Here is a 27,847-nt window from a genome sequence, read left to right as displayed (position 1 = left end):
AGCAGTTATTTGTTTGATGTGTGCCTCCGGTGATGTGCTCGGTGTTATGGTCACCCCAAGGTCTTTCTCCCTGAGTGAGGTCTGTAGTCTTTGTCCACCTAGCCTATACTCTGTCTGCAGTCTTCTTTGCCCCTCCCCAATCTTCATGACTTTGCATTTGGCTGGATTGAATTCGAGAAGCCAGTTGCTGGACCACATGTCCAGCCTGTCCAGGTCTCTTTGCAGTCCTGCCTCATCCTCGTCCGATTTAATTCTTCTCATCAACTTCGTCATCTGCGAACAGGGACACTTCAGAGTCTATTCCTTCCATCATGTCGTTCACATATATCAAAAATAGCACTGGTCCTAGAACTGACCCCACGTACCATGACTCGTTGCTGCCTCCCTGTCAGGTATTCCCTTATCCATTGCAGTGCCCTCCCTTTTACATGTGCCTGATCCTCCAGCTTCTGCACTAATCTCTTGTGGGGAACTGTGTCAAAGGCCTTCCTGCAGTCTAGGAAAACGCAATCTACCCACCCCTCTCTCTCGTGTCTTACTTCTGTTACCTTGTCATAAAACTCCAGGAGGTTTGTGATACAAGATTTGCCTTCCATGAACCCATGCTGGTTTTCATTTATAATCTTGTTCCTTTCCAGGTGTTTGACCACTCTCCTTCTGATAATCTTCTCCATGACTTTGCACACAATACATGTCAGAGACACAGGTCTGTAGTTTAGTGCCTCGTTTCTGTTTCCTTTCTAAAATATGGGGACTACATTAGCTGTCTTCCATTTCTCAGGTAGTTGCCCAGTTTCAAGGGATGTGTTGAAGATTGTGGTTAGAGGCACGCACAGCATCTCTGCTCCTTCTCTAAGGACCCATGGGGAGATGTTGTCCAGTCCCATCGCCTTTGAGGTGTCAAGGTCACTTAAGAGCTTCTTCACCTCCTCCTCAGTTGTTCGTATGTCATCCAACACTTGTTGGTATATTCCCTCTTGATGTTCCCTTCTGTGCTGTCTTCCCACAGCCCTTCCTGTCTCTACTGTAAAAACTTCCTTAAATCTCCTGTTCAGCTCCTCACATACCTCCTGATCATTTCTTGTGAGTTCTCCACCTTCTGTCCTTAATCTGATCACCTGGTCTTTGACTGTTGTCTTCCTCCTGATATGGCTATACAACAGTTTCGGGTCAGTCTTGATTCTCGATGCTATGTCATTTTCATACTGTCGCTGGGCCTCCCTCCTTACCTGTGCATACTCATTCCTGGCTCTGCGACTGATCTCCCTATTTTCGTGTGTTCTCTGCCTTCTGTACTTTTTCCATTCTCTATTGCACTTTGTTTTTGCCTCCTTACACCGTCGGGTAAACCAGGGGCTCATTCTGGTCTTCCCGTTGTTACTGTTGCCCTTGGGAATAAACCTTTCCACTGCCTCCTTGCATTTTGTTGTTACATATTCCATCATTTCATTTACTGGCTTTCCTGCCAGTTCTCTGTCCCACTGGACCTCCCGCAGGAAGTTCTTCAACCCTATGTAGTCCCCTCTTTTATAGTCAGGCTTTTCCCATTCAACTCCTGTTATTCTCTCCACTTGCAGCTCTACTATGTATTCAAAGCACAGAACCACGTGGTCGCTAGCTCCTAGGGGACTCTCATACTTGATGTCCTCAATATCTGAGCTGCCCAGGGTGAACACAAGGTCCAATCTTGCTGGTTCATCCTCCCCTCTCACTCTGGTAGTGTCCTTAACATGTTGGTGCATGAGGTTTTCCAGCACCACGTCCATCATCCTGGCTCTCTATGTTTCGGGACCCCCATGTGGCTCCAGGTTTTCCCAGTCAATCTCCCTGTGGTTGAAATCCCCCATAACCAGCAACTTTGCTCTGCTGGAGTGAGCTCTTCTTGCCACCTCAGCAAGTGTGTCCACCATTGCTCTGTTGCTCTCTTCATATTCCTCTCTTGGCCTCCTGCAGTTCTGTGGTGGATTATACATCACTGCAATGACCACTTTGTGTTCCCCAGACTGAAGTGTACCTGCTATGCAGTCTCTTTCTCCCGTCTCATCTATTCTTTCCATTTTCTCGAATTTCCATCTGTTTTTTACGAGCAGAGCAACCCCACCTCCCCCCCTGCCCCTTCTATCTTTCCTCATGATCTGGTATCCTGGTGGGAAGATTGCATCTGTTATTGTCTCCATGGGTTTTGTTTCTGTGACTGCTATGATGTCTGGGGACTTCTCATTGATTCTTTCTTGCCATTCCTCATGTTTATTCGTTAATCCATCTGCATTTGTGTACCAAACCTTCAACTTCTGTTCTAATACTGTAACTGTGGTGCGGGGGGTGGAAACAGAGGGATCGGTGTGTGATGGTTGGTTTGGATTGTTCAGTTGCCTTGGGGGTGTCGTGGCTGGAGTCCTTCTGCAGGTGTTTCTGGGGGGTGCGCTTGTTCTTCCATTTGATCCTGGGTTATTCTGCTCTCCTTTTTCATTTCCTCCCATTTCTCCTTTCGTTTTTGAACTCTCTCTTTCATTGTCTTCCTTTCGTTCTGTCTCGATCGAGGTACACACTCCTGAACTCCTGCTTGCCTCTCAGCCGTGCTTTCTCCTGCAGGATCATGGTTCGGGTTGATTCTGCCTTGAAAATTACTTTGAGAGGCTGATTCCTTTTCTTTGTGAACCACCCAATTCTCCGAAAATTTGCCACCTTGGTCATGTCCCCCTCGCCTATCACCTTCATGATATCTTCAATCGCTTTTTTCTCCTCCTGCTTTCTTTCATCATAAGTTTCCCCTTTAGCTTCGTCTAGCCCATAGACAAACACGGATCTCTCCCTTTCCACCTCCCACTGACTCCCATTGCATCCTCTGATGTGTTTTAGTTCCTTCCCGTGGAGTGTTCCTTCCTTCAGTCCCTTCCCTAGTTATGGCCCCTATGCTTCTTAGTTTATCCTTCCTGCTCACCTGCTCCTGGCCCCCACAGGTATCTGGTAAGGTCCTTGCACATGTCCTAGTTCCTTCAATGTCTTCCAACCTCTCATTCTGTCCTAGTGTGCTCCCTGTCTTTGTTTTGGCCCCATGTGGGTTTGACAGGACCTCTGCATACAGTTTAGTTTCCATGCTTCCTTCAGACCTGTTGTCTGTGTTTGATGTAGCCATTGCCGATGCTACTTCTGTAATATCTTTGTCTCTGTGCTGTTTCAGATGTCTCAGCTCCTCTTCTAATCTCTCTATCTTGATTTCTGCTGCTGTGGCCTGTTGCTTCCACCTTCTGCATTCTGCTGCTAACCTCTCTTCCATCTTCCTTTCCAGCTCATGTAGTCTCCTTCCCCAGTCTTCCTCCCTTTTTTTGAGCTCTACCTCCCATTCCTCCCTCCCAGATTCGTCCTTGGAGCCCCTTGTCCTCATCCTTTTATGCTAGAAACAAGGGAAGAGTCTCCTCAATGTCCGACGCAGCAGCCACTAGCGGACCCTACGATACTTCACAATTAACCTTCAATAATTAATCTATCTTCCTATCTACAGCCTTATTGGTCGGCCAAGATAATTAGTAGATTCTACTGCACGTTCATGGCAGCTCTTGTCCGCCTACGACCCATAAATTTGTAGAACATGCAGGAATTGTGAAAGAGAGTAGTGAACAAAGCGGAGGTCCTGGCTGAGTGTAGTGTTGTGTAGTGTGTGTGTGTGTACTCACCTAGTTGTACTCACCTAGTTGAGGTTGCGGGGGTCGAGTCCGAGCTCCTGGCCCCGCCTCTTCACTGATCGCTACTAAGTCACTCTCCCTGAGCCGTGAGCTTTATCATACCTCTGCTTAAAGCTATGTATGGATCCTGCCTCCACTACATCGCTTCCCAAACTATTCCACTTACTGACTACTCTGTGGCTGAAGAAATACTTCCTAACATCCCTGTGATTCATCTGTGTCTTCAGCTTCCAACTGTGTCCCCTTGTTACTGTGTCCAATCTCTGGAACATCCTGTCTTTGTCCACCTTGTCAATTCCTCTCAGTATTTTGTATGTCGTTATCATGTCCCCCCTATCTCTCCTGTCCTCCAGTGTCGTCAGGTTGATTTCCCTTAACCTCTCCTCGTAGGACATACCTCTTAGCTCTGGGACTAGTCTTGTTGCAAACCTTTGCACTTTCTCTAGTTTCTTTACGTGCTTGGCTAGGTGTGGGTTCCAAACTGGTGCCGCATACTCCAATATGGGCCTAATGTATACGGTGTACAGGGTCCTGAACGATTCCTTATTAAGATGTCGGAATGCTGTTCTGAGGTTTGCTAGGCGCCCATATGCTGCAGCAGTTATTTGGTTGATGTGCGCTTCAGGAGATGTGCCTGGTGTTATACTCACCCCAAGATCTTTTTCCTTGAGTGAGGTTTGTAGTCTCTGACCCCCTAGACTGTACTCCGTCTGCGGCCTTCTTTGCCCTTCCCCAATCTTCATGACTTTGCACTTGGTGGGATTGAACTCCAGGAGCCAATTGCTGGACCAGGTCTGCAGCCTGTCCAGATCCCTTTGTAGTTCTGCCTGGTCTTCGATCGAGTGTATTCTTCTCATCAACTTCACGTCATCTGCAAACAGGGACACCTCAGAGTCTATTCCTTCCGTCATGTCGTTCACAAATACCAGAAACAGCACTGGTCCTAGGACTGACCCCTGCGGGACCCCGCTGGTCACAGGTGCCCACTCTGACACACACGTGTGTGTGTGTGTGTGTGTGTGTGTGTGTGTGTGTGTGTGTGTGTGTGTGTGTGTGTGTGTGTGTGTGTGTGTGTGTGTGTGTGTGAGTGAGTGAGAGCGAGAGAGACCCAACAGTTAATATTTGCACCAATAACTCATTACAGTTGTGACCGGGTGTGGACGTGTGAATTGCTCATTACTTTATAATTTGTTCATGATTGTAGCCATGTATAAACGTAAATAAGTAAGTAAATTTATTTACATGATTCATTACCTTTGTAACCTGTGACTTCATTACCTTTGTTCCTTGTTCAGCTATCAAAACTTTGGGGCCCAGTCCCTGGACCCATTATGTACCTCTGTAATCTGTAAATACCTTTGTAACTTGTCATAATTGTGACCAGATCTATCTGGAGTTCATTACCTTTGTAACTTGCTCAGCTATCAAAACTTCGGGGTCCGGTCCCTGGACCCATTATGTACCTCTGTAATCTTTTGACTACCACCCACAGGATGGGTATGGGGTGCATAATAAACATATTAAACTAAACTATACAATACTGACAAGTAAGACACTTGTGCAACAGTTAGGTTTCTTTATTCTGCAACTTCTCGCCTACACAGCAAGCTTCTTCAGTCGCATACAGAGGAGACAGCAGAAGCAGTGGAAATGTAAAGATGATGTAAACAGCCCATCACCCCTCAAAGAATTAATTTTGAGGTGGTCAGTTCCTCAGCCTGGAGAGTAGTTCTGCTCCATAGTCCGGAACAATGTTCCAGACTATGGAGAGTGATGGATTGTTTACATCATTACATGATAAATTAGACACATAAGTAACACTTGGGTATCTTTAATGAGGAAACGTTTCGCCACACAGTGGCTCCATCAGTCCATACAAAGGAGAATGGTGAAGAACAGGAGGAGTTTGAGGTAATCAGTCACTCAGCCTTGAGTCGATGTAATCAATCCATCAATCTTTTCCATTCTCCTTTGTATGGACTGATGAAGTCACTGTGTGGCAAAACTTTTCCTCATTAAAGATACCTAAGTGTTGCACATGTGTCTAATTTATCAACTTGTTGGTTCTCTGAACCATTCATCTACATCTTTACATCACTGCTTCTGCTGGCTCTTCTTTCGTCTTAACTGGTGAATATGTCTTATTTATGTCTCCATATTGATAAAGGTTGGAGAGAGGTCCTGAGGTGAAGAATGAATTTTCTGTGTATGACTTCTAGTCCTGGCTTTGTCTCTGTAGATGCCTTCCTTTCTCATTACTTTATCAGATGCTCCTGTCTTCGGAACACTTGTGACTTGTCCTGATCCTTTCTTCTCCTCCTCTCCCTACCTCTTCTCCTTTCCTTTTTTACTTTTTCTGCCAAGTGTGTTCTGTCCTTCAACACCCCCCCCCCCCTCCCTTCCCCCTGTGTTTTTGGTTCTATCTGTTGTGGGCCCTTAGCTCTTCTGCAGTGCTCTTTTTTTTGTCGTAAGACTGACACCACTTCCATACACTATGGCTACTACTACATTACTACTACTATTGCTACTACCATTATTATTGCCTCCCTTCACTCCCCTTTCTATATCTAGTGCTACTAAAGCTATCCCCCCTATTTTCTAATACTGCTGTTACTTCTATTGCTAATTCCATTACCAGCCTTACCACTACCATTACTTCCTCTCTTGGTCACAGTGGCTTCATCAGTCCAATACAAAGCAGAAGGTGTAAGGAGAGAAAGAGTTTGAGGTAATCAGTCCCTCAGCCTGGAGTCGATGTGTTCAGTCCACCAATCTTGTAGAATGTACAGCGTAGGGCCGTAGACGTAGCTTATATACAGCCGTATGCTGTACATTCTACAAGAGTGATGGACTGAACACATCGACTCCAGGCTGAGGGACTGATTACCTCAAACTCCTCCTCTCCTTATACCTTCTGCTTTGTATTGGACTGATGAAGCCACTGTGTGGAGAAACGTTTGCTGAATAAAGATTCCCATATGTTGCATAAGTGTCTCAATCTTCAACTTGTCGGCTTTTCAAACCATTCATCACACTCTGTGTTAGTGTGACTTTGTAAATGGTCCAAGTCGGACCGAAACGTTGTTGTGAACTTTTCTCTCCTATGTACGGGTTATTTGTGTATTGTTCCAGTCACGGTATTGTGCCTTTTTGTTCTTTATACCATTATTGTACATACTGACCCGAATTAATAAAGTCATTGATGCACGTATTTTAAAAAGGTGACTTTACTTTGACCTCCCAAACTGCCATTAAAAGCGAACACTAGGTAGCTTTATAAATAAGTTAGAGAAGCATATAGTGGGAAGAGCTGGTTGATAGGCATCACATCAGCACGAATGGGGTTATCAGAATTGGGATCTGTCACAAGAGGCGTTTTGCCAGGGATCATTGAACTCTGTTACCTGGAGGCTACCTGGAGTGTTTTGATAAGGACTTGCCTTGTATGGGCCAGTAGGCCTTCTGCAGTGTTCCTCCATTCTTATGTTCTTATGTGTTCTGGAGGGCAACCCCTGTAGCCTGACCCTAGGCCAGTTCTCCTGGTGAATGGCCTGATTAATCAGACTGTTGGTGCTAGCTGCACACAGTCCAACGTATGCAATAGCAACAGAGCTATGCTGATCAGGAACTGACTTTAGAAACTTGTCAAGTTTTTGATGGCCAGGGGTCTGTTAGAAATCTCCCTTAACTATGAAGGAGGGATGTTGATAGTCTTGGGTCATGTACACTTATTGTGTACTCGTGCAGTATTCATTGCACTCCTGGACTTCACTGGGGCATTTTGCACAGTCTGCCAAGCCTCTTTCATTTGTTGGGAATGTTTTCTGTGTGCTGGTAAGTGTAAATTATTCTGAACAGTATGTTTCTCGCCCATGTACATTCCAAGGATTACACATTGAGGAACTTAAGGGTTCCCAATAATTTAGGTGATTGTTCTCTGTTTACTTAGAGGCAACAGATTCCATCTTCTCCGGAGTATAAGACAAATTATAACCACACTGTAGATCGAAAAGCTAAGTGAAGGACTTAGGAGTAATAATGTCAGAGAAGCTCACCGAGGTTGTATACCCCTGCTGCCCGGTCCCAAACCATGCTTCATGGTGGATCAAAGCCTGATCAACCAGGCCCGGCGGGTCAAGAACCGACTTGAGGAACTTGTTTAGTTCCCTCTTGAAGACCACTAGAGGATTGTTTGTAATTTCCCTAATGCATGTAGGGAGGGCGTAGAATAGGCGGGGACCTCTTGACACTCATTGAGGTCTCTCTCAGTATACTTGTCACGCCACTGCTTGTAATTGGAGGTATTTGGGACCATCTGTCAAGTCTGTTGTTATACAGAGCGATTTCGGTGTTATAACTGTTGGGATGGTCTAGTAGCTTGCCAGGTAACGTAGAGGTAGGCGAGATATATGGCCGTAAACTAGCTTCTTCATTGGAATAATGGAATTCACACCGGACAGTGAGGTGTGCCGAAGCCAGTCCAGGAGGGAAGCTGTTACCTGGAAAGCCGCAGGTCTAGGAGTGAGAGGGAGGCATGGCTGTGTATGTCTAACGTGAGGCCCTACCCTCTGGTGGGCACTTAGGCAACTAGGCCCACAACAACTCACTCAAAGGAGAGACTGTGATAACTAGACAGTGGGCTTACTGCCTACGTTTCAAGGAAGAGAGTCGAAGGGACTTCAAGCGTTCCAGGCAGTTCAGATTATGGATAATGGAAGTTCTATGTACATTTTCTAACTCAGCGTCTCGCCAGCCCTGAGGGGAGCTCTTACAGAATGTTGTTTGCGCCAAGCAACAGATAAACTTGGTCAGGGTCCAGGGCCAGACCCCAGGCCCTGGCCCCAGGTTCCAGGCCCTGGCCCCAAGTTCCAGGCCCCAAGTTCCAGGTCCCAGGTCCAGGTCTAGATCCAGGTCTAGATCCAGGTCCAGGCCCTGGCCCAGGCTGCGGGAGTAGAAACACTCACAAAGCCCTCCAGTTGTATGTCATGCTGCAGAATGAATGTGTAAAGTACAAGGACACAAGTGCAACTAATGTGACATTTTTATTGTGGCAACGTTTCGCTCTCCAGGAGCTTTGTCACATTAGTTGCAATTGTGTTCTTTTACTTTACATATTGTCGGTAATTCTACCAACTTTATTACAGAATGAATGTGGCATGTTACAGGAAGAATATTTGTCATGTCTTTGAAAGAATGTGGCATGCCACTGTAACATATCACTGAATGTTCTGTGGCATGCCACTAAAAGAATGTTTTGTGATATACCTGTGAAAGAATGTTTTGTGAAGTGCCTCTGAAAGAATGTTTTGTGGCATGACACTGAAAGAATGTTTTGTGGCATGACACTGAAAGAATGTTTTGTGGCATGACACTGAAAGAATGTTTTGTGGCATGACACTGGAAGAATGTTGTGTGGTATGCCACTGAAAGAAAGTTTGCCAATATTTGTGGCATGCCATTGAATGTTTTGTGGCATGCCACTGAAAGAATATTTGTGGTATGCCACTGAATGTTTGTGGAATGCCACTGAAAGAATGTTGTTTGTGGCATGCCACTAAAATGTTTTGTGGCATGCCACTAAAAGAATGTGTGTTGCATGATTTAGGAAAAATGTTTTATCTGGCATGCTACAGGAAAAATGTCATGCTGTAGAACGTTGTATCTGGCATGCTACAGGAAGAATGTCTTGTAGAATGTTGCTTATGGCTTGCCTCAGGATGAATGTGTCATACTGTAAAATGTTTATGGCATGCCTCAGGAAGAATGTTGTTTTCAAAAGCTTTGTATTGTGATCAGTTGAGATTGAACAAACATACACAAACCTGCTACTGACAGTAGTGTTGAATCAATACAGCGGCCAATGGATTCAGATTTTATCGTACATTTATGTTACAGACCAAGTGATAAGCTCACATTATTTTTGGGTCAAAGCTCTGTTTAAAAGCGTGAAATTCTCGCAGTCTGTGCAGTGTGGTGACATTGTTGATGTAACTGCTGTGAGGGATGGCAGGTGTGTTAGAGTACTTGTATTTGTAACCAGTTTTGAGGGCCTGGTCTTGGACTGGGGGGCAGGGGTGTTGACCCCCTGAAACATCCTTCAGGTAGTAGTAATAGAATTACCGACAAAATGTTAGGTAAATGGACCCAGATGCAACTAATGTGGCATTTTATTATGGCAACGTTTCGCTCTCCAGGAGCTTTGTCAGGCCACAGTAATGTCTCATTAATTGCATCTGTGTCCATTTACCTCAGGTCCATCAGGTATCTCACCCTTGTAGCTTAGTCTGAGACTCGGCTCCACTGTTAACTACTTGGTCATCCAGGATACTTGTGCTACTGGCAGGCAGGTCCACAGTCATCACAACCTGGCTGATCGAGCACTGGTAGCGGGAAGCTGTCCAGCTGCTTCTGAATACTGGATACTGGTAATATTTTTGATATCTGCTGGTAGCATGTTGAAGTCTTGGACCACAGATATTGACAGTGTTTTCTGATTGTACCATCTTGAACCACATATGTTGACAGTGTTCTCTGATTGGACCATAGATGTTGACAGTGTTCTCTGATTAGACCACAGATGTTGACAGTGATATACCTTTGATATACCTTTGAAGAGTTTCGAGAGTTTATCTACTCTGAACCCGGCCATGGGCCAGGCTCGTCTGGTGTTCTCTGATTGAACAACAGATGTTGACAGTGTTCTCTGAGTACACCATAGCTGTTGACAGTGTTCTCTGATTGGGCCACAGATGTTGACAATGTTCTCTGATTGCACCACAGATGTTGACAGTGTTCTCTGATTGGACCACAGATGTTGACAGTGTTCTCTGATTGGACCACAGATGTTGGCAGTGTTCTCTGATTGGACCACAGATGTTGACAGTGTTCTCTGATTGAACCACAATGTTGACAGTGTTCTCTCATTGGACCACAGATGTTGACAGTGATCTCTGATTGTACCATGTTCCTCCTGCTCTTCACTGGGTTTAGTAGTGGCTGTGATGTGGAATTGCATTATTAGGCAAACCTATTCTTTTCTGGTAGCTTGATTGCGGGTAGCATGGTGTTAAAGTCGGAACATTTGATGCGAATGGCTATTAAGCCTTTCACTGTCGGCACACCCAAAATTAAGTGCTAATGCTGTTGTGATATAATGTAACAAAAATATTTTCTGAATTGGTAGAGAACGTTTTTCTGAGGCTAGTGGCACCAAACAAAAAGAAATTTTGTAAAAAACTTACGGAATTACACAGATGCAGATTTGCCCATTGACGATTTCACCCCACTTTGAGTGCTGTTTTAAGCTAATTCAAGTGCTCAGTTTGAGCAAATTCTTTGCTATTTCACTAGTGTACCTTCTGTTCTATCAATTGAGCAGAGGTTGATAATTTGTCAAATCTTACACAACATTCAACAGATTACAATTTAAAAACAGAATCCAAAATAAAAAATGTATATATTCCAACAAGTAAAGCAACCTTCCCCTGTTCATTAACCCTTTCAGGGTCCACAGGCCCTCTCAAAGACTTGTTCTCAGGGTCCCCCAAATTAAAAAAAAAAAATAATAATAATTTTTTCTTATGAAAAGATAGAGAATCTTTTCCTGATCACAATGACACCAAAAGTATGAAATTTGATGGAAAACTTAGGGAATTATGCTCTCGCGAAGTTAGCAGTCTTGACAATGTTTACACATCGGCGATTTTGCCCACTTAGAGCCCTATTTTTGGCCAATTCCAGTGCACTAGTCGACAAAAATCATAACTATTTCACTAAACTCCATTTTTTCTATCGAACGAGTACAAAAAACCACCCATTTACTGATTTCAACTTTCCAATACAGTGGTCAGAATTTAGCAATTTTGCCAATTTCACACAAATTTCAAAAGATGCCAATTACCAAATAGAGTCCAGAATAAACAAGAAAGTCTTTCCTGGCACTAAAATAACATTTCCTCTGTTCATTAGTCACGTCCCTACGCCCCTCTTACATTCTTTTGCTTTCCACTTTGAATTTTTATTCTCACAAAAAATAGAAGATTTACTGTTATGCAGACTACTGAATTAGTGTAGAAATGGTATAAATAATATCAGCACACTTGTGAAAGAATATTAGACTCACCAGTTGACGTGTATTGGACGCTTAGCATGATTTGTTTACTTTTGAACTTTGGTAAAAATTGAACATTTCTGCTACTTTGAGCTCAATTTCAAGGTACTTCTCATTGTAAAACCAGTCAAAATCATCTCAATTTCTGTAATATGTCTTCCATTCTATAAAATGAGACCAGGAAAACTAGAATTCAACAGTAAATACCATACGAAAATACAGTGCAAAGTTGCTGTTTTAGTCCAAAAACACGGTCAAAGTTTTTTTTTTTTCTCATTATGCACTGTGTGCTGCAGGATTTTTTTTATACTGTGCACACTGACCACATAGACCCATTCTTTCACATGTAGGCCTACCAGCTTTCTCTCACTAGATTTGAGGGCACTAGAATTTAGGTGTACTAGTACGTCAAAAACCCTGGTGCGTAAGCCGTACTAGTATGTCCGAAACCCTGAAAGGGTTAATCATATCCCCGGGCATCTCTTATATTACACTTGCCCTCCATTTTGAAACCATCACGAAAAAGAAAAAGTCGAAAGTTTTACCCTATTTCTTGAATAATAATAAAATAAAATCATTCCCAATAATTATAGCAGGCCTAGTAAAAACTCGTAAAGCAGATCAGGAGAGGGTTAAGTGGGTCTTAACTGTTCTCAGGATTTTTTGTCAAAAATCTAATGTTTCCACTACCTTGAGTCCTATTTCATGTTACTTTTGGGCCTGAAATCGACTAAAAATCACCTCTATTTCATCTCTGTATTCCTCACTAAGTGGTTAATAAAACACACACTGTTCAAGAAAGTGACCATTAGGCTGATAACATACTTTGCACTTAGTACAGTACTTGCATATATTGAAGCCTAAGCATGGCTGTTGCATCAGTCATTCTGTTTAACATTGCAAACTGCTCTGTAAATGTGTTTGTCCATGTTCATGTTTTCATAGTGAGTAATAGATGTACTCAGGCTTCTGGCTGCATTCCTGACATTAGCCTTTATTATTTATTTATTTTATTTTATTATCACACTGGCCAATTCCCACCAGGGCAGGGTGGCCCGAAAAAGAAAAACTTTCACCATCATTCACTCCATCACTGTCTTGCCAGAAGGGTGCTTTACACTACAGTTTTTAAACTGCAACATTAACACCCCTCCTTCAGAGTGCAGGCACTGTACTTCCCATCTCCAGGACTCAAGTCCGGCCTGCCGGTTTCCCTGAACCCCTTCATAAATGTTACTTTGCACTCTTAATACTATTTCTGATGCTTGATGCAGAAAGTTTCTTTAAAGATCAAGGTTATTTGTCATTGTGAGTTGCATTAAAAATGTTTTTGGTCAACAGTGGGATGCTACTACAGTGAAGTGTCTTAAAGTTCTCTGTTATAATATTCATAAAGACTGGCACAGTGGTAGTGTGTAGGGTACACTCAGTGGTCTGGAAGTTTGTGTTGACAGTATCCCTCTAAAACAGTGGTTCCCAAACTTCTTTTTTGTCCCTTTACAGATATTTGCTTTGGAAAATAAATGGTACTTAGAGCCTAAGCAAATAGCTACTTATTTACCACATATTAAAGAAAGCATATAAAAAATATAATTAACCTTTCAATTTCTTACATTTACAGTTTGGGTTATTACTCTGGGTTTGAAAAATCTTGCTTTAGATCAGCGATTCCCAAAGTGGGTGGCGGCACCCCTCCATCCCCCGAGGGGGGGAGTGGAAAGATCCTGGGGGGGGGCCACTGAGGAAAAAGCGGGTGGCAAGGTGGCATCAGAACCAAAAGAGCTTTTGTTTTACAAATAGTATGTGACAAAATCTAAGTCATGGACATTTAAGTGCCACAAATGCTTTACAAAGAATAAAATTAACATAGAGTTACAGTAGTCCCTCTTATTCATGGGGGATATGTTTCAAGACCTACCGTGGATACCTGAAATTGCAAATACAGTGGTCCCTCGTTTTTTGTAATTAATCCGTTCCTGGAAGTGTGACTATTATTGAAATTTACGATTTTCGAATCAATTTTCCCCATAAGAAATAATGTAAATACAATTAATCCGTTCCTGACACCCAGAAGTATTAAAACAAACAAACTTTTTGCATGAAATATAGATGTAGTACATAAACAGTACAATGGGACATGATGAATGAAACATTAACCCTTTGACTGTCGCAACCCCCAATCCTGAGGTGTCTCCTGGTGTCGCAAAATTTAAAAAAAAAAAAAAAAAATTTTTTCTTATGAAATGATAGAGAATCTTTTCCCGATTGTAATGACACCAAAAAAACGAAATTTGATGGAAAACTGACGGAATTATGCTCTCGCGAAGTTAGCGACTTCGGCGCTGTTTACAAATCAGCGATTTCGCACACTTTGAGCCCTATTTTCGGCTAATTCCATTGTTCCAGTCGCCCAAACTCATAGCTATTTCTTTAGAACTCCATTTTTTCTATCGATTGAGTACAAGAAACTGCCCATTTACCGATTTCAACTACCTAATAATGTCAGAAATTTGCAATTTGGCCAATTTCACAAAAGCTAAAAAATATGACAATTTCAAAATAAGGTCCAGAATGAACAATGCAGACATTCCTGGCTCTAAAATAACATTTTCTTTGCTCATCAGTCATGTCTCCAGGCCCCTCTGATATTACTCTTGCTTTCTATTTTTAATTTTTATTCAAACAAAAAATAGAAGACTTACTATTATGCAGACTACTGCAACACTGTAATAATTGTATAAATAACATCAACCCATTCATGACTGCATATTAGAATGGCTAGTTGGACATTTATTGGACAATGGCATCATTTGTTTACTTTTGAACATTGGCAAAAATCAAACATTTCCCCTACTTTGAGCTCCATTTCTAGGTTCTTTTTATAGTAAAATCAATCAAAATCACCTCTATTTCTATAATATGTTTTCCATTCTATCAAATGAGACCAAGAAAATGAGAATACAACCATAAATACTATACGAAAATAGACCACAAAGTCGACATTTTAATTAAAAAAAACAGTCGGAGTTTTTTTTTTTCTCATTATGCACTGCGTGCTCCAGGATTTTTTTTTATATGGTGCACACTGACCACACAGACCCATTCTCTCACATGTGGGCCTACCAGCTTTCTCCTGCTTGATTTGAAGCCGCTAGAATTTATGGGTATATATACGTCAAGCACGGTACCTCGTAAGACGTATATATACGGCTGCGACAGTCAAAGGGTTAACAGCATAACACTTACCTTTATTGGCGATTCTTCTTAGTGTATGGAAGACTGGAGGAGGAGACAGATTGCATTAGTTACTCTTTGGAAAGGGAATCCCCTTCCATCAACACCTCAGGTACCAAGGGCTTTTCTGGGGTTACTTCTCTTCTCTGTTTCTTAATGCCACTAGGACCAGCTTGAGAGTCACTGGAGTCTTGTCTCGCAAAAAAAACTGTCCAGAGAGCTCTGTTTCTGGCATCTCTTTAACACTTCCCTAAAATGGGCCAAGACTTTGTCACTGTACATGTTGCCAACATGGCTTGCAACAGCCTTATCAGGGTGATGTTTCTCCATAAATCTTTCCATCTTACCCCACATTTCAAAAATCTCCTTAATTTCTGAAGAAGGCAACTTCTTCCATCTCTCTTCCTCCTCTGCAGCAAGATTCTGAGCTGCGATCTGTTCCTGTTCCTGCTGAAGCTCTTGCAGCTCCTCAGTGGTGAGCTCTTTGTTGTGGTCTTCCACCAACTCTTCCTCATCCTCCAAACTCACATCCAACCCCATGGAACTCCCCAGTGCCACAGTAGATTTCACAACTGACATAGGCTTATCAGGGTCAGCCATAAACCCTTCAAAATCCCTCTTGTGGACACAATCTGGCCACAATTTTCTCCAAGCAGAGTTCAAAGTCCTGGTAGTCACTCCCTCCCAAGCCTTACCTATAAGGCTTACGCAATGGAGAATACTGAAGTGTTCTTTCCAAAAATCTCTTAGGGTCAAGTGAATGTCTGAGGTCACATTAAAGCACCTTTCAAACATTGCTTTTGTGTAGAGTTTTTTAAAGTTTGAAATGACTTGCTGGTCCATGGGCTGGAGGAGAGGAGTGGTATTTGGGGGCAAGAACTTTACTGTGATGAACCCAAACTCCTCCAAAATTAGGTCATCCAAGTTTGGAGGATGAGCAGGTGCATTGTCCATTACTAGGAGGCACTTGAGATCCAATTTCTTTTCCAGGAGGTAATTCTTCACACTAGGACCAAACACTTCATTGAACCACTCAACGAAAATTTCCCTCGTGACCCATGCCTTACTATTAGATTTCCAAAACACACACAATTTACTCTTCATAACATTGTTTTTCCTGAACACACTGGGATTTTCAGAATGGTACACTAGTAACTGCTTCACTCTGAAGTCCCCACTAGCATTAGCACAGAACATGAGCATCAGCCTGTCTTTCATAGGCTTGTGTCCTGGCAGTCCCTTTTCCTCCTGAGCAATGTAGGTCCTCTTTGGCATTTTCTTCCAAAAGAGGCCTGTTTTGTCACAATTGAACACTTGTTCAGGTTTCAATCCTTCAGCCTCTATGTACTCCTTGAATTCACTTATGAATTTTGTAGCTGCAATTTTGTCTGAACTGGCAGCCTCACCATGCCTTACCACACTGTGTATGCCACTACAGTTCTTAAATCTCTCAAACCAACCTTTGCTGGCCTTAAATTCACAAATATCAGTACTCGTTGCAGGCAATTTCCTTACCAGATCGTCGTGCAACTGCCTAGCCTTTTCACAAATAATCGACGTCATAAGAGTATCTCCCGCTAATTGTTTCTTGTTTATCCACACCAATAATAACTTCTCAACATCTTCGAGTACTGGTGATCTCATTTTTGTCAGCATATTTACCCCCTTTGCAACAACAGCTTCCTTGATTTCCTTTTTCTTGGCCACAATGGAAGCTATGGTTGTATGGGGTTTGTTGTACATCCTGGCCAGTTCGGCCACACGTACGCCACTGTCACATTGTTCAATGATGTTTTTCTTAAATTCAATCGTATTTGTCACCTTCTTTACCAAAGGCTTGGCACTAGGAGCTTTTTTTGGAGCCATGGTAGCTTATTTAGTAGTTGAAAGCACTAAAATGAATGGAATATTATGAAATATTTTGTATGAGCAAGTGAGGGGACCGTCGCTCACTGGTAAACAATGGCACACTGGCTGGGAATGGCTCAGAGCCGTGAGTACGCTTCCCAGACAAATGACTATTCGTGAGTCAAACTACGATTAGCGAGCCAATGTTTGGACGAAAACGTTACGATTTTCGAAAATTACGACTATCGAGCCTTACGATTATCTAGGAACCACTGTATGTAGTAGCAAATCCTATATGTAAGTCATTTTTCATTTACATACATACCTATGATAAAGTTTAATTGATATATAATGCAAAATAAGTCTAGAAATTAATACTTTTTCACTGATGGGAAGAATTTCACTGCTTCTCTTAGGCTTTGAAGAACTGCCAGCATCACTACTTTTTCACTTTGGGGCCATTATTAAGCAAAACTAAGGGTTATTTTTAGTCCATGGTCAGCCATGGATAACTGAAACCACAGATACTGAATCCATTGATAAGGGGTTCTACTGTATACACAAAAGCGTAGTTTTATTTTATTTTGTGGTCTGAAGTCAGAGTTAAATGTCTGAACATTTGTTCGGACGTGCCACACACCAGCCAGGTCAGACAGCAGATACCATGGGTACTGGTGATGAATGGATTTTCACATTTGCAAGAGCCAAAGCTCTAGGTTTGTACACACTGCAAGTTATCTTCAATCTTGTAATGTAATGTATATGTAATAGATATGATTGAGTGGTATTGAAAGAGGGACGCCAAAGGGTGTGGAAGTGTTGCTGTGCTGAGGATTTGGACTATCTTCGTTTTTAGCTGTAACACTCACTTTGATAATAAAGCAGCATCCCACATCATCTAATTGTTTTCTGGTATATTTTGTTGTGGTTTTTGTGTTTTTTACATAATTTATATTTGCTTAAAATGTTTTGTTTTGCTGTTCTCCCTTACCTAAAACTACACATTCTCACCCAACCCCAATGTTGTTGGAGGACCTTCCCCTGCCCCCCTCACAATATTTCTTTGTTTCCCTGCTGTTTTGCTGTGATTTACATGTTTTTTACATTTTTTTTTCTAGAAATCCTAGTGTTAGATTAGTTGTTTTAAATTTGCAGTAAAGTTAATATCAAGAAAGAGGTGTATTTGTATGTATGTGTGTGTGTGTGGGGGGGGGGGTCAGTAGGGATGTGGCCTGGGAGCCAAGGGGGTGGGAGCCTGAAAAAATTTGGGAACCACTGCTCTAGATTATAGATAACCATTATAAAAATGATTGATAGTGTCATTTGTCTTCTTGTGGTCACATCATACTGCATATGGTTATTATTATTTACACAGGCATGTTAAATAAATTAGATTTTTTCAATGAATTAAAATAAAATGACTATGGTTTATCTTTCAGTGTATGTAATGGTACGTGATGGTGGGCACAGAGCCTATTAGCCATTGGTGTGGCGGGCGGGGTGCTGGAGACTGGGAGGAGGCCAACCATCACCATGGAGGCCCTCACCACCACCACCAGCCCCACTGCAACCCTTGCCACCTCAGGCAGGAGAACCTCTTCCCTGATGTCTACTTCACTACTGCCTTCAGCCTACCCACTTCCTCCACCTGAAGAGTTTGCCACAGTCCATGGAGGCTCGACCAGTGCCAGAAGGCCATTGCCTCCCCATGCTCAGTCTGCCAGGAAACACCGGCCCAATCACCAGCGTAACCTCTCCCTGGACTTCAGGTACGAGTATGGTACTCTAATATTAACCCCATGACTGTTGCAACCCAAATCCTAAGGTGTCTCCTGGTGTCGCAAAATTTCCCCCCAAAAAAAAAAAAATTTCTTATGAAATGATAGAGAATCTTTTTCCGATTGTAATGACACCAAAAGAACGAAATTTGATGGAAACTGACGGAATTACTCTCTCTTGAAGTTAGCGACCTCGTCGATATTTACGAATTGGCGATTTCGCCCACTTTGAGCCCTGTTTTCAGCTAATTGCATTGTTCCAGTCGACCAAACTCATAGCTATTTCTTTAGAACTCCAGTTTTTCTATCGATTGATTACAAGAAACTGCCCATTTACCAATTTCAACTACCCAATAACGTGGTCAGAAATTTGCAATTTGGCCAATTTCACAAAAATTAAAAAGTATGACAGTTTCAAAATAGGGTCCAGAATGAACAATGCAGACATTCCTGGCTCTAAAATAATATTTTCTTTGTTCATCAGTCACATCTCCAGGCCCTTCTGATATTACTCTTGCTTTCTATTTTGAATTTTTATTCAAACAAAATATAGAAGATTTACTTTTATGCAGACTACTGCAATATTGTAATAATTGTATAAATAATGTCAACCCATTCATGACTGCATATTAGAATGGCTTCTTGGACATTTATTGGAAAATGACATCATTTGTTTACTTTTGAACATAGGCAAAAATCAAGCATTTACTCTACTTTGAGCTCCATTCCAAGGTTCTTTTCATAGTAAAACCAATCAAAATCACCTCTATTTCTATAATATGTTTACCATTCTATCAGATGAGACCAAGAAAGCGAGAATACAATCATAAATAACATACAAAAATAGACCACAAAGTCGGCATTTTAATTAGAAAAAAAACAGTCAGAGTTTTTTTTCTCACTATGCACTGCATGCTGCAAGATTTTTTTTATATGGTGCATACTGACCACACAGACCCATTCTCTCACATGTGGGCCTACCAGCTTTCTCCTGCTTGATTTGAAGCCGCTAGAATTTATGAGTTTGTATACGTCAAAAACGGTGTCTCGTATGACGTATATATATGACCGAAACAGTCAAGGGGTTAAACAGGTATTTATTGTAAAACAGATACCCATTAAGTGTTTTACTCTCTGGCAGAATTGCTGGTCTTTTTGTTTTGTCTCAGTCATGTTATGAGATAGATAAATCTTAGAAACTTCTATTAACATTCAGAATAAACACTTTTTTTTTTTTGTTTTGTTTCTTAATTGCTCATTATTCTGTAATATTTCTTCCCAGATATAGGAGACCTGTTCTTAAAATGAGCCACTTGGCTGATGCTTCCCAAACTATAAACAACTATTAAGAGATGTACTGTGGATGTTGATTGATTTGCTAGTGTTAAACTGTAGCTGGACAGGTGGAGCAAGACTAGTTCTACTGTACACATTTTTTTAAATAACCTCACTTCTGTTGCTCCTGCTAGCTACTGTGACACCTTAAGACTATAATACCATTTCATTATTAATACAAATTAATACTGAAGGAGTTTTCTTATATCAGTATAGATGTCTAGTTTGATACTGACATCTGCTGCATTTGCACCTACTCCATTTTCCTGAGTTCCACATAGTTAATATTGTCACTATATATGACAGATGGGGAGTCTGCTCTAAATAAATGACTTGTATACAGCCTCTCCTCACTTAATGATGGAGTTCCATTCCTGAGACCACGTCATTAAACGAATTCATTGCTAAGTGAGGAGCATACTATAATGGTAGTGAGTTTATGTCAGCCATCTTTAATATTGCTTTAATGTAACCTTTGCACCATGTATAACATTTCTGGTATACTATTTTTAAATGTTCATACAGTAGTGTACTGTATTTAGTAATAAAGATAATAGAGGAACTCAGCTCTAATATATATTATTTAGGTATGAATACTGGTCAAAGAGCCCATCGTAAGTCCGAGGCGTTGGTAAATGAGTAAGTCGCAAAGTGAGGAGAGGCTGTATTACATGACTTTTTGGCCCATTCTGGCCATTTCAAATATGTGCATAGATAAGTAGTAAAGAATTTTTACAGCACCCTCATATATTATAAACCTAAATTAGAACATGCATCTGTTATACAGTGTCCTTATTTAAAGAAGTGCAGAGAATATTTGTAAATCTTGAAGTACTACTACAAATGAGTTAGCAGTTTTAAAAATACTGCTTACCAAGTAAAATTAAAATATTTGTAAATGCTCTCTTTGGAAGAGAGAAGAGAGATCAGACATGATAATCATATTAATTTATGAGAAATTCTTAAAAACTAAACAAGAAAGATTTTTGGACCATCAATAAGGTAAACAAGCAGCAGTTTCAAACTTGATAAATATAAACAGCATATTATAAAGACATGCTTGATAAAGACCATGTATACAGAGATGACAAAGCCTGGTAGTCAACAGAACAAAGTCTTACCTTAGAAAAGTCAAATGTTGAGTGCCCAAAAGTATGGCCCTGACATCATAACTGTTTCTTAGCCTCATAAACAAGAGTGCTAAAAACAGCTTTGTATCATCTTTAGCATACAATACCAAAATAGATATAACAAGTTGCCTCAGTAGAATACACAGGGGAAAACTACAAACACACATTAAAATAGTCCAGTGAATAAATGAAAATCCCATTAGTGACAAATTTCAGCTGCATAGGCATGATAAGCTTATGAATGCCTCAAAACAACCACAGTATGTAAAACACAGGCAGACCATATCATAGAATGTAAGGAACAGGTAAAGATTTAGGAATAAGTATGTCAGAGGATCTCTCAAGCAGAAATTGTTGTGCACATAATGAGAGCAGTGCCATGTTATTATTATGGTTAAGTTTATTAACAAACTGGAATACTGCTGACCTCTTGTGAGTACAGTGGACCCCTGCCTTTCAGCGACCACGACTTTCGGCAATTTTTTTCGGCAAAATATAGCCTCGTGGTTCATCTCGTGATTCAGCGACCATCTGGTATGCATCCAACCGGCATCCCACCGTCAGTGCACACACAAAGCCAGTCTCCCACACCATTCACACTCGGTGTGCCATTGTTTATCAGCGAGTGACCATCACCCCACGGGTTCATACGATATGTTTCATAATAATCCATTGTTTTTTGTGCTTACAACTAGTAAATAAACCACCATGGGCTCAAAGAAAGCTCCTAGTGCCAGGCCTTTGGTAAAGAAGGAAAGAAATACAATAGAATTCAAGAAAAACTTGTAGGAAAGTACCAAAGTGGAGGAGGAAGAGAGAGGGGAGAATGTGCCTTCTTCAGTGATTCTACGATATGTATGATACTAAAGCAGCAGGTATTGATAAGGGCTATAGTGCCAGCCAACGATAAAGTAGCATTAACAGTCAAGTAAGTTAAGCGATAGGAAAACGATACGAAAGTAACTCTCCAATGTTGTTGGTGTATAGGGCTGCTGAACATACGCCACCCTGCTCTCTTCCACCACCCTAAACCTCTGCCAGCATCTCCTCCATAAAACTAATTAAACTAACATCTCCTCCAAGGTAAGTGTAAATATTTCTTATTTATAAATTACATACATTGTTTCAATTTGAATAGGGTTGGTGGCTTCTGCTGCCGCCTCCACCACCACTAATATGTACGGCTTCTCTCAGTGGCCCTTATAAACCCAACAACACCACCACCAACACTTACTCCTCACATATGTTATGACATATTTTCTTCATTCTAAAGTACAAATCATGTTTCTTTGTCATTAATATTGTTTATTATGTCATATTAGATGAATTGTGATAGATAAATAAACCGTAGAGATGATATTAGCATCATATTGAAGGATAACTTCACCTCCCTCTTGTCTCCCACTCCCCTCCTACTTGTCTGCCATACACCAACAGGAGTCTTCAGTAAAGGTAAGTGTGATGTTAAATGTTTATTTATCCATTTTATTAGTGCTTTATATTCATTTGTCATTTTTTCTCTATGTAAATCTATATTTAATCTTTAAAAAAATCTTTTTTCTTAATACTTTTGGGTGTCTGAAACGGGTTAATAGGGTTTCCATTATTTCTTACGGGGAAAATGGTTATGCCAGTCGTGAACTTCACCATTCAGCAGACTCTCTGGAATGGATTAATCGTGAAATTCGAGGGTCCACTGTATATCTAAAACATCAGGGTGGATTATGAGAACTTTGAAAATAAAAGGATCAACACCGATGATAGTTCTCAAATCACTTATGCTTTCATGACTTTATTGTTCTTTGCTCACAGCACCTTACAAGGAAGAGAGAGAGACAGTAGAGGTGGCAAATGTCCAGAGGTTGTATATTGCCTGCATGGAATAAATAAAATATCTAAACTATTGAAAGACCTCAATGCACTTAAATTGTTTTCTCTTAAGTAGAGAAGAGAGAGATACCTGATAATGTACCGTAGGGCCCCATTTATACTGCAGGTTAGGTTCCAGACTACTGCCGCAAAGTGGACATCGCCGGAAAGCAGAACGCCATTTGTTTCCACTTATAAATGTCAGATAATAAGTTTACGTTACATATTAAGTTAGCAATAGAACAAGGCATTAAAAAACAATAAATAGTAAACTACACACACAGTAGTGTTTATTGTGAGAAGTTAGGTGTGGTAGGTATGCCAGGCACTCCACCCCACCCACATGTAATATACTTAGACATTTGAAGAGCCCTAGAGCAATGAGGTAGATATTGAAAATCCAGTGACACTAGGTGACAAGGACAGTAATAGGTTTAGTGGAAAAACAGAAATGAGCAGGAAGGTTAAAGAGAAAGGAGGGTCTTTCAATGTATATTATGCTAATAGCCGTAGTGCTAGGAATAAGATGGACGAGTTGAGATTAGTTGCTAGTGCTGGTAACATTGATATATTTGCCATAACTGAGACGTGGTTTAATCAAAAAAGTCGGAACATGCCTGCAGAATGTCACATTCAGGGTTTTAAATTGTTCCAAGTAGATAGAAGTATCGGGAAGGGGGGTGGGGTGGCATTGTATGTCCGAGATTGCTTGAACTGTTGCATAAAAAAGGGTATAAAATCTGAAATAACACATAGGAACTATTGAATAGGGAAGATAGGAGAGGAGTAAAGTCTAACACAGAGAATGCCCAGTCTACAACAACTGACCCAGAAATAAGCAGATACACACTAGAAAAAACACGGTAAACAAAAACAACAGCTAGTTCAGTCCCCAGCCTTAGGGCTGACCCAGTCCCAGCCCCCAGCCATTGTGAAAATCCGGATTCAGTTAAAGACTCCTCCACAGCCACCAACGCCATAGCCCCTAGTACAGATGTAGTAGAGGAGCCCTACTCTGGGGTAGACTCTTCTGCAACCATCACAGTCATAGCCTCTAGTACAGATGTAGTCGGGGAATCCCCTCCCAGGAAAAATGTTGGTGCCATGATAGCAGATGGTGGTGTCTCTGGATTGGCTATGAAGGACTGTAGTTCGGCCCTAGGGCCAGCACAGATTAAGAATACATCCAGCACGAATTGTACCCAGCCAAAAACAAAATGGTGCAAATACTATATTTGGGGCATCTGTAAACACGGAATATCAGGGAAAACGAATGGGGCATGCAACTTTGAGCATCCCAAAAATTGCCGTGACCTCCTGTCTAAGGGAGTGTGTCGTTCTACCGCTTGCAAATACTTCCACCCGGAGATGTGTCAGTCTTCAGTCCTTGAAAAACAATGTTACAATACCAATTGCACTGCATATCATCTAAAAGGGACCAGGAGGCACACACCCCATACAACACATCATATGGTAGCTACGACAACACCCCAAGTGATTTTTTAGGGGTAGGAAACAAAGAAAGAAAATGGAAAGAGATAACCAAAATAGTCCACCACCTTGGAGCCTTGTTGGACTGGAGGCATAGCCAGTGGCACCTCCGGGCTCACAGCTGCTGATGCCAACAACAAAATCCCCCCAACAAACATGCAACACAACCTTATTTATATTTGCTAATATACAGGGCCTTAAGCCATCCACAAACAACAAAATACCTTTCATTAGTGGACTTCTAGAGGAGTCAAATTCACTGTTTGCAGCTTTCACAGAGACCCACGCAAAAGATTACTTTGACAGTGAAATATGGATACCTGGATACAACCTTTTCAAATGCGACAGAAAGAACAGGCAACAAGGGGGGGTTGACCTGTACATCAAAGAGTCGCTCATTTGCACAGAGATACTGAACACCACAAATGATGTAGTTGAAGTTCTGACAATAAAAATCGAGAACCAAAACTTAGTCATTGTACTTGTATATAAGCCACCGGATGCAACTTCCCAACAGTTAAAAGAACAACTGTCAAAAATCGACTCCTGTCTGGACAACTTTCCAGCCCCATCCCCAAACATCTTGCTGCTTGGTGACTTCAATCTAAGACACACAAAATGGAAGAATATAGCAAATAATGTCGTAGCAGAAATAATCCCTGGAGGTAGCTCAGATGAAAGGTCACACACGCAGGAGCTGCTGAATTTCTGCAACAAACACACCCTAAGTCAGCAAATAGTGGAGCCAACAAGACTGGAGAACACACTGGACCTTATTTTCACAAATAATGAGGACCTGGTAAGGAATATAACAATATCAAAAACAACAAATTCTGATCACAATCTAATCGAAGTCCAGACTTGCATGCACAGGAGTCCTGATCAGCACAATGCATTCAGTTATGAGGGTACCTTTACCAAATCCAACTTCAACAACAAGAACATCATCTGGGATCAGGTAAACTATGCCCTAAATGAAACATGCTGGGAGGATATCTTAAATTACATGAACCCGAACCAATGCCTCGAAAAGATCACCCTCCTGGTTGCTGAAGTATGTTCAAGGTATATTCCTATAAGACAAAAGAAAAGAAGAAGTAAACTGGAGAGAGAGAGATGCTCCCTCTACAGGAGAAGACGAAGAATCATTGAGCTCCTCAAGAATGCCAGATTATCTGATACACGGAAGGTAGTGCTAACCAGGGAAGTGGAAAATATTGAGCTGAAGTTAAAGGACTCATACAGGATCCAGGAGAGACAAGAGGAGCTAAAACCGATTAATGAAATTGAAAGAAATTCGAAATATTTCTTTTCATACGCCAAAAACAAGTCAAAAACCACTTCTAGTATAGGGCCCCTGCTCAGACAAGATGGATCCTACACTGACGACAACAAAGAAATGAGCGAGATACTGAAATTGCAGTATGACTCAGTGTTCAGTGAGCCACTAACCAGTTTAAAGATAGATGATCCAATGTAGGCCAGATTTATGACATAACTCTAACTCCACTAGACTTTGAGAAAGCCATCGACAACATGCCCATGCACTCAGCCCCAGGCCCAGACTCGTGGAACTCTGTTCATTAAAAACTGCAAGAAACCCCTCTCACGGGCCCTAAGTATGCTATGTAGGAGGAGCTTAGACACAGGCGAGATTCCACAGTCACTAAAAACAACAGGTATAGCCCCACTCCATAAAGGTGGCAGCAAAGCAGTAGCTAAGAACTATAGACCAATAGCTTTAATGTCCCACATCATAAAAATCTTTGAAAGAGTTCTAAGAAGTAGGATAGCAAACCACCTGAACTCCCAAAAATTGCACAACCCAGGGCAACATGGTTTCAGAGCAGGTCGCTCCTGCCTTTCGCAACTGCTTGACCACTATGATATGGTCCTAGATGCACTGGAAAACAAACAAAATGCGGATGTAGTATACACAGACTTTGCAAAAGCCTTTGACAAGTGCGACCATGGTGTAATAGCACACAAAATGTGTGCCAAAGGGATAACCGGCAAAGTAGGCAGATGGATCTTCAACTTTCTAACCAATCGCACACAAAGAGTAGTGGTAAACAGAGTTAAATCAGATGCTGCCATAGTGAAGAGCTCTGTCCCACAAGGCACAGTACTCGCACCTATCCTGTTCCTTATTCTCATATCAGACATAGACAGAGATGTAAACCACAGGGCTGTATCATCTTTTGCAGACGATACTAGGATCTGCATGAGAGTGTCATCCATTGAGGACACTGTTAACCTCCAAGAAGATATAAACCAAGTTTTTCAATGGGCAACGGAGAACAATATGATGTTCAATGAAGACAAATTCCAACTACTCCGTTATGGAAAACTGGAGGAAATAATAACTTGAACTGAGTATACTACAAACTCCAATCACACAATAGAGAGGAAAAGTAATGTGAGAGACCTGGGAGTGGTAATGTCAGAGGATCTCACCTTCAAGGATCACAACAATGCCACTATCACATCTGCTAGGAAACTGATAGGATGGATAATGAGAACATTCAAGATGCTAAGCCAATGATGATCCTTTTTAAATCACTTATTCTTTCTAGGCTGGAATACTGCTGTACATTAACATCCCCATTCAAGGCAGGTGAAATTGCAGAGCTAGAGAATGTACAGAGAACCTTTACTGCCTTTACTGGGAGCGCCTGGAAGCACTTGACTTGTACTCACTAGAGCGCAGGCGAGAGAGATATATCATAATCTACACCTGAAAGATTCTGGAGGGACTGGTCCCTAATATGCACACAGAAATCACTCCATACGAAAGCAAAAGACTTGGCAGGCGATGCAACATACCCCCAGTAAAAATAGGGGCGTCACTGGTACACTTAAGAGAAAACACAATAAGTGTCTGGGGCCCAAGACTGTTCAACAGCCTCCCACCAGCAATAAGGGGCATTACGGGAAGACCCCTGGTTGTCTTCAAGAGGGAGCTGGACAGATACCTAAAGACGGTGTCGAATCATCTGGGCTGTGGTTCGTACGTTGGATTACGTGCGGCCAGCAGTAACAGCCTCGTTGATCAGGCCCTGATCCACCGGGAGGCCTGGTCATGGACCGGGCCGCGGGGACGTTGATCCCCAGAATTCCCTCCAGGTAGACTCCAGGTATAGAGAGTCTGTTTGGATAGAATTTTTAGAGTGGCATGAAAAATTTATTTTAGGTGTGATATACCGTCCCCCAAACTTAGATAGGAACCAAGGGAGACTACTATGGGAGGAAATTGCTAAGGACACAAGGCAAGATAACGTAGTAATTCTAGGGGACCTCAACTTTGGTCAGATTGATTGTAATTTCATGACTGGGAATTTAGAATCTAACGATTTCTTAGAAGTAGTT

The 27,847-nt window shown here is 41.6% G+C and overlaps 1 protein-coding gene across 6 annotated transcripts in view; it reads left to right on the top strand.

Annotated features, from left to right (window-relative positions):
• The window catches only part of LOC128692826 (phosphatidylinositol 4-kinase beta fwd), a 652,994-nt gene that overhangs the window by 506,345 nt on the left and 118,802 nt on the right, over positions 1 to 27,847 (top strand). For 5 of the 6 annotated variants that reach the window (XM_070092189.1, XM_070092187.1, XM_070092190.1 and 2 more), the window contains exon 2: positions 18,315 to 18,644. In XM_070092189.1, the coding sequence (XP_069948290.1) occupies positions 18,409 to 18,644 (236 nt within the window). In that variant the 5' untranslated portion in view covers positions 18,315 to 18,408. Of the gene's footprint in view, positions 1 to 18,314; positions 18,645 to 27,847 lie in introns of those variants that run through there. The other variant, XM_070092191.1, reaches the window with a different exon arrangement.

The sequence above is a fragment of the Cherax quadricarinatus genome, chromosome 38 (assembly GCF_038502225.1).
Source record: "Cherax quadricarinatus isolate ZL_2023a chromosome 38, ASM3850222v1, whole genome shotgun sequence".
Lineage (NCBI taxonomy): Eukaryota > Metazoa > Arthropoda > Malacostraca > Decapoda > Parastacidae > Cherax > Cherax quadricarinatus.
The sequence above is the reverse complement of the archived record's forward strand: the minus strand, read 5'-3'. Positions and strand labels throughout refer to the sequence as shown.